General features: G+C 28.9%; 1 protein-coding gene across 1 annotated transcript; it reads right to left on the reverse strand.

Moving 5' to 3' along the window:
• Positions 1-7469: 7469 nt before the first annotated feature.
• Positions 7470-11064, reverse strand: LOC115706831 (caffeoylshikimate esterase). The gene is made up of 8 exons (XM_030634582.2): positions 10899-11064; positions 10773-10805; positions 10548-10674; positions 10302-10448; positions 10087-10217; positions 8841-8978; positions 8607-8705; positions 7470-8015 (listed from the first exon to the last, which is right to left on the reverse strand). Exons 1-8 carry the CDS (start codon positions 10899-10901, stop codon positions 7743-7745), a joined length of 951 nt encoding a protein of 316 aa, XP_030490442.1. The 5' UTR covers positions 10902-11064; the 3' UTR covers positions 7470-7742.
• Positions 11065-13536: the final 2472 nt, after the last annotated feature.

Raw genomic sequence — 13536 nt, forward strand, 5'->3', positions numbered from 1 at the left:
GAAGGAATTAATAAGTTAGAGAATTTACTTGGTAAATTCTTGATCTACTTATTGGAAGCTCGGTTATATAGGCCCACGGTTCCCACACTAGTTGAGACAATACTGTTTCTAAGACTCAATTAATTGGTTTTAATTAATTAATTATAATTTTAAAATTAGACTATGTCTTATTTATGAATTTTCACTAAGCAATAGCTTAATTGTGAAGAAAAGACGTTTTAGGGTTTATTTGTTATTAAGAAACTTTATTAAGTCTAATTAATAAATAAATTAAATGCCAATTTTATTTGATAATTAATTTTAATTATTAAATAAATAGTTTTGATATTTAAAGGATTGAAATTGGAAAATATGACATTTGTGAAAATATAAGATAAATAGTTGTATAAAATAGTAAAATTGTAATTACTGGGGCCCACATCCTATGGCCAACCACTTAAGCTCTTTTTAGCTATTTATTTATCAATTTTTTAATGCCTATAATTCAAACCTAAACCTAGAATGATTCCTATAAATAGATAGTGATAGACTCAAAATTGATAGGATAAGAAAAGCCTTTCAGCCAAATTTGTCAAAGTCTTCTCTCTCTCTCTCTCTCTCTCTCTCTCTCTCTCTCTCTCTCTCTCTCTCTCTCTCTCTCTCTCTCTCTCTCTTCCTTCAATTTTTGAGCCACATAGTGATAGAGTACATGTCCACACATAGCAAGTCTAGTACCCAACCATAGTGTGTAAGACTGTGAAGAATACAACACCTGAAGGAGAATCAGGCTCAAAGCTTTATAATACTCTACCACAAAAAGGAACAAGGATTAGAGATCTGAGTAGAAGGAGACATTTAATTTTGCTGCAATCAATGTAAAGTTTCTTAAACTTTATATGTGTTTAAATTCTATTGTTTTAGAAATTCATATTTAGGATGTTAAACAACATACATGGTAGTAAATCTATATCCTGGTAAAACAATCCCCAGCAACTGGCCTCAAGGCCATCGTAATGATTTACTTTCATGAAATATAGATTTAAAACAATGATTGTGATGATTTGGATGTATTCATGTTGGTTTATGTGCTTGTTTGATGAATGTATGTGAATTACAAAGGTAACATATAACAGAATTTGTAACAAGTGTTGGGGTGGGAGCGCTAATCATAAATATAGAATCTATAGCTTTGTATAAGTATTTAGAAGTGAAACGATGATTTCCTTTGAGCTTTGCTTAATAGAGATAAATGATTGAGATCTCATTTTAGTAATTATATTCGTTTACTAAAATATCACTTATAGCTAGCTAAGTATTTTAAAGATAAAATACATTGAAAGGTTGAACGGTAAATTTATCCGTACTCAATGTAAATCATCTATAGAGGATCTTTGACTATTTGGATTACAACAATAGATAATTAATAGTGTATCTATATCTTGGAGCATTTAGAGCATTCTATATAATTAAGAGTGCAATTCCAAATCTATAGTGGAGTCAGGATGAATAAATAAGTTAGAGAATTTAGTTGGTAAATTCTAGATCTACTTATTGGAAGCTTGATTATATAGGCCCATGGTCCCCACACTAGTTGAGATAATATTGCTTGTAGATTCAGTTAATTGGTTTTATTTAATCAATTATAATTCTAAATTAGACTATGTCTTATTTATGAATTTTTACTAAGGAAGGGCTTAATTGTGAAGAAAAGAAATTTTAGGGTTTATTTGTTAATTGAGAGACTTTGTAAGGTCTAATTAATAAATAAGTTAAATGCCAATTTTATTTGATAATTAGTTATAATTATTAAATACATAGTTTTGACATTTATAGGATTGAAATTCAAAAATATGGCATTAGTGAAAGAAAAGATAAATTGTTGAATAAAATGGCAAAGTTATAACTAGTGAGGCCCACTACTATGGTCGGCCACTTAAGTATTATTTTGCTTTTCTTTTATCTTTTTTAATCCATATAATTTAAATCCTAAACCCTAGTTGAAATACTATAAAAGGATTAAGATGGCTCTCATTCTCATAACATCATCCAACTCAAAGCCTGATTTTCATTCTTTGTCAGACAACTAGAAAATTAAGAGCCTCCTTCCTTTATATTTCTAATTCCTTTTCTTGTTCTTCATCGATTTCGAGCCATTAGTGATAGAGTACATGCCCACTCATATCAAGTCAAGTACTCAATCATAGTGTGAAAGATTGTGAAGAATCCAACCAAACTGAAGGAGAGAAGATCCATGTTCATATCTTGATAATGCTCTTTTACAGAAAGGAATCTAGGGCTAGAGATCTGAATGGAAGGAGTCATTAACATTCTGCTGCCATCAATGTAAGATTTTCTAAACTTTATATGTGTTTATTTCATCATATTAGGAATTCATATTTAGGGTGTTAGATTATAGAATTATAGTCAACATACATATTAGTAAATCTAGATCCTGGTAAAATAACTTCCTACAAATGGGTGAGGAGAACTTGCTCAATGAGGATCTTCAAGCTTGAATCCTCTCCAACAATCTTTAGTTTTCTCTTGAAACTTTAACTTTGAAATGGGTTTTGAAGCTATTTGAGAGAGTTTTCTTTTGGAAAAGCTCTTATTTTTCTAAATGGAGAGTGAAAAAAGACTCTTATGGATGGTGAAAACTTATTTAAAAGCTAGGGGGATTTTTTTTATCTTCCCAAAATACTTGGAAATTTTGTGGTTTACTTACATGTTTTTCTTAGTAGTATTGATATTTATGAGTATGGAGTTCAAAAATGCAGGAATTACTTTTTTGACAACTCTATCATAATATTATAAAATTATAACAAACTTGGGGGAAAAATATTATCTCTCAAAAAACCCAACGTAAATGTGCGTAGATTTTTGTTTAAGATATTGAAGAGCCATTAAGGGACCTGATCTGCACGCCCAGCTCCCTTTACCAAGGGTCCTGATTTGCACGCCAAGATCCCTTGTCCACCATTTGCCAAGGTGTAAGGGGATCCACATCTCCCTTCCTTACGAGCTGCTTAGGAAAAATCACCAAGGGACCGAATTGGATCCCCATCTCCCTTCTTTACGAGTCGCTCAACACTCCACACCTCCCACACATTCATGTGTACCCATGTTCATTCTGGTCTACCCATGTCCATTTAGGTCCACCCAGTGGAAATAACACATGCTACTGGAGCTACTCTAGAGATATAGATAATAAATGATAAGTTGTAACGATATTTATTTGTTGAATAATTACTTTATTATTATTTTTTGTATTTGAAATGTAACTTCACTTGTGCTAAGAAAAAGATATAACCAGGTTAAGAAACCCTAGGCCCATGATATATGCCTATAAAAAGTTTAAGAAATAAGTTGTAATAAAGGACATTCACTATTATTCCAAAAAAACTCACTTGAGTACTGAACTCTCGGAGAACATAACTCTGGAGAACTCTTCTCAAGCATTGAGATCAAAAAATATATAAGTGGACTAGCCTATTACCTCTGAAAGGGGGTGAACCACTATAAAAGTTTATTGTTCATTATTGTAAAACGCCTTTACATAAATCGATTTACTTTTGATCAACATTCACTTGTGTTCATGTTGCTCGTTTACGATCATCTTAGATTCATTGACGAAAAACCGCGTCAACACCTTATGTTTAAAAAATCTGGAACATTTGAGAAGTTTCAAGAATTTCTATCAAATGGATAAAAACCAATCAGGTAAAAAGCTAAAGATCTTACGAACTGATAGGGGTAAAAAATATAAATATGCAGTTCTAAGATTATTTAATTGGACTTGGAACTATATACACTATGCTCTAGATAATCCACAATAAATGGTGTTGTTGAACGTACATCAGAATTGAACAGTTATGGCAACGTCAATGATTAATTACTCAACTATCAGTGTCTTTCTAGAGATATGCCTTAGAGACAGCAAACCACATTCTCAACGTTGTCCCATCTAAGTTTATTCCCTAGACACCTTTAGAATGTTGAAATGGTCATTTACGCCATTAGAAAATTTGAGAAGAGCCCTGGTCATGTTCTTAGGAATAAGGTATGAAAGCTAGAATGGTTTACATTTTGTTGGATATTTTAATAAGACTAGGGGTGGAGGATATACTATAGTCACAAAAATAAGAAAGTTTTTATTTTTACAAATGTTATTTTTCTAGAAGATGGCTATATCATTAACCTAAAACCATGTAGCAAATTTTTACTAGAAGAGAAGCTTTCAAATTTTATTCCAATAGATATTTCGTCATCTTCTACATGTGAAGATGATGATCCCACTCCCTTTGTTTAAACTGACGCAAGTCATATTAAAACAAAGAGGAATATACCACTGTTACTTCTCATTAGACAGTCGCAATATCTCATCGTAGTGGGGGGATTTCAAGAAACTCTACTGGTTTCAATCTTGACAGTGAAATTAACTTGGTGGTTGGTGACATTAGTCACGACAAATCATTGTCCTTAGAATAGAGAATGGTAAGCCCTAATAAAGAACTATGAATCGAAGCAATGAAACTAGAAATGGGTTTAATGTATTCCAATTCTGTTTTGGAATCTTGTAATTGTACAAAGTAACTTTAGGATCATTGAATGCAAGCAAATCTACAAGAAGAACAAGAGGCATAAATGGAAAAGCCAAAGCTTACAAAATTAGACTTGTAGAAAAAAAAGTTATACCAAGAGAGAAGGTGTGGATTATAAGAAAACTCTTAGTGAAGTCGCCACACTCATAACCCTCTATATACTCTTATCCATACCCATTACTCTCAATTACAAGATTTGGCAAACAGACGTCAAACAACTTTTCCTTATAGAATGTTTGACAAGACCATTTACATGGATGAACCAGAAGTTTCAAATTATAAAAACAAGAAGGGAATGTCTACAAGATAAGTTCATTCATAGACTTAAGCAAGTTTTCCGTTCTTGAAATCATAGGTTTGATGTGATCATCGAAACCTATAGCTTCAAATAGAATATTGATGGGCCTAACAAAGGCAATCAAATTATGGTATTGTTGGTGCTTTACATAGATGATGTCTTATTCATTGGAAACAATGTTAGAATATCGTCAGACGTGAAAGAATGACTGAACACTCAAATCTAAATTAGGATTTGAGTGTAGCAAGCAATGTTCTTGGTATTTAAAATTGAAAGAATAAATTATTTGTTCTCACGCAAGCAACTTATGTAGATAAGGTGCTAGAGAACATCTCTATAGTTAACTCTTAGGAAGGTCGTTTGCCTTCCAGACACAAAATTTATCTATCTAAGGTGTAGTCCCAACTATTCCAGAAAAGATAAAAGCATTTAGAAAAATTTCTTATAAAATAGTAGTAGGAAGTCTTATGTACACTTTGCAGCATAATAGATTAGACTAGAGATCTATTATGAAGTGAGAGTTGTGAGTAGATATCAGTCTAACACAGGATTAGAACAGTCAAACATATCCTAAAATACTTGAAGAGGACTAGAAATTATATGCATAGTCTATAGGTGAGGTGTTCTAAACCCTTTTGGCTACGCTCAGATTTCCAAGCATGTGTCAAATAATAGAAATCTACATTTGAGATGGTGATTACTCTGGGGTGAAGCTGTAATTTCTAGAATTTAAGCTCTACCATAAAGATTGAATACATAGTCGTGTCTATGGCTGCTAGAGAATTATTCAGGCTGAGGGAGTTTTATACAAATTTTTGTATTGCTCCAGAAATAGATTAGTTGCTAGTGTTACTATATGATAACACTGATAAAAATGCCAATAGTAAAGAATCCAGTTCTTGTAAGAAAGTAAGCATGGGAATAGAAAATTTCACATTATCATCAATTTTGTGGATAATAGATTAAGTTAATATTGAAGAGAATTTAGTAAATATTTTTAAATATAGTGGATAAATTGAAATGTGTACGTATTTGGTTTTATATTGTTGTAAGTGGGATATATTGATTTTTGTATATAAATAAAACTTAATTTCAATTTAGTAGTGGATAAGATTGATACTATTTATTTGTTTATATATATATACTAGAAGAAAGTTACGTGCAAGGCACGTATATTTAGTTTTATGTTAGGTGTTCTATAATTTAATTGAGAAAGATTCAATAAATAATCATATAATTTAAAATGATTTAAAAACTAATTTTAATTAGTGTGTGGGGTTATTTAAAAATCAATACTGAAAAGTCAAATTTAAAATTTGCAGAAAGAGAAGAGGAGAATGGAGATTAGCTTGAAATATATTTAAAAAATAATAATGCTACACACTTACTATGGACACTTAACTCGAGCCGGTAATAATAAAATTATAAAGAATAAGCAGTAGTTGAGACATATAACTGGACATATGAAAGAAAGAATATAAAAAACAAGAAATATGATAGCTTCCAAATAATATTATAACAAAGCAATGCTCTCCAAATTTATCTTAATATCATTCTTCTCTTGAAGTCTCTCATCAATCTCATAGCACTCCATGATAGATTCAACAAAATATATGTGTTTATGTATATTTGGATTCAACAAAATATATGTGTTTATGTATATTTATTTTGAGCAAATCAGTAAACATATATTTTCAACAAATTAATCCGATAAACTCAAGATCCACACACATATATATATATAACTAAGTATTCAAATACAATTGTAAAATCTAAACTTAAAACAAAATCAAATGGACAATTCATGCTCAACTAAAGCTATATATATACTGTTATGATTACATCAACCCAAATATTCTTACTTCTTTATCACATAACCGAATTATAAAAATTAAAAAGTATAATTTGAGATATATAGACTAAAATCATCCAAATAAACAAATAAATTAGTTACACATAGAATTATAAATGATACTTTTTTTAGAGTGTGTTTGAAGCTTATGTGAAATTTTTTGGATCTCTTCACTACTATTTTTTATCTCTATTTTTTTTGTATAAATATATATGTATATAGAAAATTTATATTAAAAAAATGAAAAATATACGTACATATATTTTATTGTTGTTAATTAAATTTAAAATAGTATAGTAATAGAAAAAATTTAGAAATTAAATTTTTATTATGAATTTTTATTTATTTAAAATAATTAACTTTAATAAAAAAAAGTTAGAAAAAATGAGAACGTACAAGAGTAGGTATATATATTTTGTTGGTTTTAATTAAATTCAAAATAGGATAATAAATTTATGGTTTAAATAATATAATATTGTATATATATAAATAATATCAGTCCAAATATTAAATATCAGTTTAAATGAGATTTGTTTTATTTTTATTTTATTATTTTATTATATATAAATAATATTTTATTATTTTATTAAATATAAATAAAAAGTCACCCCATGAATTTCTCATAAACCAAGAATTCAGTTATATAGGCACACTTTATATAGAATAGATATATATATATATATTTTTAATGTGGTGTATATGCGTGTTGATTAATTTATAATGAACACGTATCTATAAATTGATATCATATAAAGATAACTATTTATTTTTTTTCACTCAATCTGATATACAAACATTGATTTAGAATAGATCCAATTTTGAACCACTCAAAATTTACATAAAGTCAAATTAAGGACTTAATTTAAAAAATTCAAAAAATGATAAACTAATACTACTAGAAGTGCATAAAAGGATTTTTCAAGTCTTATACTTTTGGTAGACTCAACGTAAAGTCATATATATTTTCATATATATTAAATTACTTAATTTCTGTTACTTTGATAACCATTGTTTATTTCTTGGAAAACATATCGTTCTGGGCCTTGAGCTCGTTTTCCAACCTGGAATTTCCAAAGGCAGTTCTTTGTTGTAACCACCCAATTATGTCAGAAAATACAATATCAATGTTCTCTGGTGGCTCCCCATAGAGTAATCCATGCCACATTTTTGGATACAACTTGAAGGTCTTGTCCTTACTTGAGGCTGTTTCGTATAACAGTTTGCTCACTGATTTGTCTGTTACTCGATCATCTTCTCCATGTAAAACTAGGAATGGAAATGAGATCTAAACAAACATAAAACAAAACAAATCAAATTTTAAATGTATATATAAATATATAGATTATAGTTATTCAATTAAGACACACCTAAATTTTAAAAGACGTGTGTAGGTTGAATTATACTAAATTTCTCATAAATTTGCACCATAAAATTTCTTTAATTTTTTTTATTTGTCTTCAATATATATAAATATAGGTGCACTGGCTATTATTTATAAATGAGTAATATTAAAAAATTTTGAATTTTTATAATTATTTTTTCTATTTAATTAGAAAAAAAAAATATTTTTACATTATAAAGGCTGAAATTAATCCATCAATTGAAAAAAATAATAAAAAAAAATATTTTTCAACAAAAAAAGTGATAAAAAAAATTAAATTTGATTTAAATATTTTTTTATATTTTTTTTAATTAAGTAGCTAAATTAATTATAGAAATTCAAATTTCTCTTTTATTATTCGTTATCGGACTAAAATTTAATAATTTAATATATTTAAAATTAATATTTATAGTTAAATTTATTTATTACTCTCAATAATACTCATTAAGTATATAAATATATATATATATATATATATTAAATTTTTATTTTTACCTGTTCAAGTTTCTGTTCAAGAGCAGTACTAACTCTCAAAAGTTCATAGCCTGTCTTCAACCTAGGCCGGCCCTTGTAACAATATGGATTAGCTCTAACCTGATTAATTAAATAAATCACAAACATGTATAGTGTTAGGTTTTAGTTTTAATTAAATAAAAAACTACTACATATTTTTGTATATATATATAATTTATAAATATTAAGAATATAATATTAAATAAATATTTGTACCGCTTGTCTAACTTCTGGAACTTTGAAAGCAAGGTCAATAATGTCGTTAGTGGGAATTATTTTCCAAGATGGAATGATCTTAGAAAGCTTGCTCAAAATACTGATCACTAGTGGAGGTGGTTTCATATCATCTGCAATCTGTAATCAAATAGATATTAAAATTAATAAATTATGGATTAGTTCATAATTGAATATATAATCTCAATCTCAATCTCGATGATTAAAATATTTAATAGTTAGTAGAGAGCACTGGCCCTAGTGGAATAGTTCAGAGAAGAATAATTTAACTATAAGGCACATCTCTAAAAAAATAAAAAATAAAATAAACAAATCAACAAAACAATCAAAGATTGGATCCCATGTTAATGCTATCATTAAAATAATGAATGGGTCAACTAATCCCATTTTAAACACAAAATTACAGCTCAGAAAAGTACTTTTCATGGTTGCTTATACATTAAACAATATCCAATATTTTATTGTTTATTTCATTTTTTTTTTTGTTATTATTAAACATGGGTTAACAAGTCATGACCAAGTGGACTGCATCATTTGAGATCTATTATTCTTCACTTACAAATTAAAAAAACAATCAATACATAACAAAATTTTAGTTGTTAGACAAGTTGGGCATGATGTCACTTAATTAACTACAAACTCTATTATGACTTTATTATATTAGTGTATTATATATGTATTCATTTATTAATATTGAATTTTTATGTACGTTAGGCCGTGAACCATGACTTTTATTTCATCTTTGACCATAAAAATAAAAATTAATGGTAAAAATTGATGGTCCAAAGTTAATAAAAAACTTCAAATAAAACAAGCTCCTTAGAAAAATGCGCACTACTTAGTAGAAATATAGGAGAAAGACCAGGACACATTCTTGGTATGATAATTCCAACTGAACCCCAAAACAATCTAAATACAATCCTTAATTTTAGTTAAGAACAATATAACCAAAATCTTAATTACTAATTGCTACATTACATTTTCTTTTCTTTTACTTTTAGGCTTAGTGGTAGTACCTACCACTAGTGGATCCAAATTTGATGGTCCATAATCAAATAAAATCATGTCAAACAAGACAAATGAAAAATAAATATATTTAAAAATTCACAAAAATGAAATAAATTGTAAATAAACTAGGGGAGTCAGCTGCCCCACTTATTATGTCCACATTAATTTTTATTTTATTTTTGGAAAAATAAAATGAAAAAAAAAAAGTATTATTAATTACCTTACACATAGGTGCGACCAAAACGCCACCGTCCCAATAATCAGGCTTTCTCTGGTGAACCATAAGAACCATTGCTCCTCCCATAGACTCACCCATTAGATATCTCAATTTTCCTCTGTTTTCTTTCTTCTCTGAATATCATAAATATTTATATAAATAAATAAATAAATAAATAAAATTGTTCATTATAATCATCATTAAGAAAAAAAACTGACCACATATGGATGTGAAGTGATCAGAACAGTCTGTAACGACGTCGTCAAAGCTATTAACAAGGCCTTGTAAGCCAGCTGATTTTCCATGCCCTTCATAATCTATACCATATATTGCAAATCCCTCTTTTGCTAATCGAGTCGCAGTACCTGAAATTATTATATTATTAATTAATATTTTATTTAATTATATATTTACATATTGACCAACCAATAAAATCAAAGCTTAGAGAGCTATAAAATACTAACTGTTCATGGTGATACTACACTCCATGGCGTAACCATGGCAGATGAAGATTAAGGCTTTGGGGTCTTGATTTTCAGGTATCCATTTGCACGTGAAAAGCTTCATCCCACGTGAGTTTATGATATGGCCCTAATTTTTTTAATTTTCAATATTAATTTCCAAAATCAATTAGAAATAAAAACCACAAATATTCTTAAAACTGTTGAAATAAATAAATAAATTGTTACCTCTTCATATGTTATATTCGAAATCTCCGACGCCTGCAGGAATCAAAAGAAGAAAAATGGGTCAATATAAAATGTTGAACGTTAAAGAGATTTATGAACACAGAGAAAGAGAGAGAGACTACAAACCATGATAATTCAAGGTAATTAAGAAAGAAATTTTGTTTTTGGATCTTTTGTTATTTTCTCTGTGTTTTCTGTTTGGAAAGCTTCAGTGCATGAAAATAGAAACGTTTTACTTTGAATTGGAGTAATGCTTTTGTTCGTAACGCACTTATATATATATATTTATATATGCGTGTGAGGGTGTGTATTTATAGTACTATATTACCCTTTGTGGTTTCGGGTGTCTTTCCTAATATTTTGGCAAGTCTTTATTATAATTTAGGAAATTATTATGATTATTATTATTGTTTATTATTTTAAATTCAAAATACAATGCACCTTTGGAATTTATTATTTTTTTTTTCAAAAAAAAAAAAAGGTTGAAATTATTTAATTATTATTTATTTTTTTTTGGCAAGTTTGAAACCATTTTTGAGTATTTAAGTTCCGGCTCATTATAATTAATATGTGTATATCTTAAAATAACACGTGTTCAGTTAGGGTGACGTAAGAGGTTACATATATTTTGTCGTTTTTTTATGACTGTGAGCGTAATCATATTTAGGTCCCACAATTTGAGGGTTATTCCATCGTAAAATACTTGCAACTTTTTCTAAGATATGACTATTATCTTTTGACAAAAAGATATGACTATTATCTCTTAACCTGTAAATTAATATTAATAATAATAATAATAATAAACCTAATAATAATAATGAATTAATGATCATCAAAATAATCATAATAATATCGTAATGTGGCTAGTGGATTTATTTAATTTTATCCTAATAATTGTTAAAATATATCCCATATTTGACGAGAATTATTGGGAAAGTTTGTTTTATTTTTTTCAAAGTTTGTATTATTGGGAAATAAATAATGATGAGTCAAATAATAAATATATAAAAATATATGTTTGAGGGTAAGTTACAAAAAATTAAAAAAAAAAAAAAAAGCATATACAAACCACTTCTATTTTAGGAGAGTTCATAAAATATTCAATCTAATTCAATCTGTATTTGCAAAATATAAATATTTGTAGTTGTGTAGATTAATTATATTAGAAAATTTAAAATCCGCACTTATGCGAATGTACAAAAGTAACAAATTAATCTCATTAAATCCACAAATATTTATATATTTATATGTGTAGGATTTTTACTCTTTTACCCTACACCAACAAGAAGTTTTAATATCAGTATCAAGGTCAAAACAGACCTTTCCTAGTCTAACTTAATCCTTAGACTAAAACGGCAACGTTTAATCAACACGACACCAAAACTAGTGTCGTTTGGATCTAAGAGTTTAAAGACTCTGATCGAAGAGTCTAGAACCCTAACACTCAAACACTCAGCCTCTCAGTCTCACAAATCGAAACCCTAGCAGAGCAAGTTCTCTTCAAGAACTTGCTCGATTCCAAGCCTGAAACCCAGAATCACCCTCACACACACATAGATTTAGGTTTTAACAAATGAAAAACAAGAGTAAGGGAGAGAAAATACCAGATTTGTTTCAGAGTTCACCCAAAAATTAGGGCTACGTCTCTGTCAAGCTCGTCTCAGAGATTAGCTTGATATCCACTATCATCAATGGTTGTTTACAAGGTTTTGGAGCTTCCTGTCACAGAAATCGATTAGGTAAGCTCGATTCTCTCTTTTACACTTTCTGATTTTTGTTCTTTCACTTGATTTATTCTCGATCTAACTCTATTTCTGTTTCCTTGTGCATATATGTACTTCTTTCTTCTACTTCCTCACCATGAGAACTTGGTTTCTCATCTCTGGATCTTGGAGCAGAATCCTTCAATCTAGGGTTTATTTCTTCTAACTCTTCTCTCTGTATTTCTGATATGTTTTCTGTGTAAATCACTATCTTTGTTTGCTTTGATCTGTTGTTTATATTCATGTAAAGAGTCGGTTTGATCACAGGTTTAGGAGTTAGTTACAATAACAATTGTAACTAACTCCTGAATCTTCCAGTAGAGGCGAAGCCACCTAGGATTGAGTCCTTGTTGTTTTGTTTCTGTTGTAAATGCTGATGTGGATATTTGTGTGTAAGTGGACTGGTTATAAGTGGAATTTACTCAACAATTTCCACATGAATTCCTCTTATAACCAGTTCTGCTATCTGTTTGTTTATCTCTGAGAGTCTTAGCTTGATAGGTCATACTTTTAGTCTCCTGAGTCAATTCTTAACAAGTTCATACAATGTGTGAACTTGTTAAGAGTCACAATTTTAGTTCCCATGTCTGCTGGGTTATCCTCAGTAGGCACCTTCTCAATGTCAATTTCACCTTGAGTCACTTTATCTCGTATAAAGTGATACTTGATTTCTATGTGCTTTGTTCTGTCATGGAACATAGGATTTTTACATAGAAATATGCAGCTCTGGTTGTCTGAATACACAGTAGGCACACCTTTAAGTAGATTTAGTTCATTCATTAGTCCTTTTAGCCATATTACCTCCTTTATAGCTTCAGTTGTGGCCACTGATGCGTGTCGTAAGCCACAACAAATTTACTATTTTTTTAATTCCAATACTTCCAATTATTTTAATATAATCGTAAGTAAGGGTCGATCCCACGAGGACTATGTTTATTCAATTATTCACAAATTAGTAAGAATTAGAAAAAAGAGAGTTTGGAAGATTAGAATAAAAATTA

Source organism: Cannabis sativa, chromosome 1 (genome assembly GCF_029168945.1).
Source record: "Cannabis sativa cultivar Pink pepper isolate KNU-18-1 chromosome 1, ASM2916894v1, whole genome shotgun sequence".
In the NCBI taxonomy this organism is placed as follows: Eukaryota; Viridiplantae; Streptophyta; class Magnoliopsida; order Rosales; family Cannabaceae; genus Cannabis; species Cannabis sativa.

Excerpts from the sequence above, each read along its gene's own strand:
- LOC115706831 (XM_030634582.2), bottom strand. Across the intron at positions 10,449-10,547 it reads GTGTAGTATCACCATGAACA|GTACTGCGACTCGATTAGCA; the intron begins GTTAGTATTTTA and ends TAATAATTTCAG. Across the intron at positions 8,016-8,606 it reads TTGAACAGAAACTTGAACAG|ATCTCATTTCCATTCCTAGT; the intron begins GTAAAAATAAAA and ends ATGTTTGTTTAG.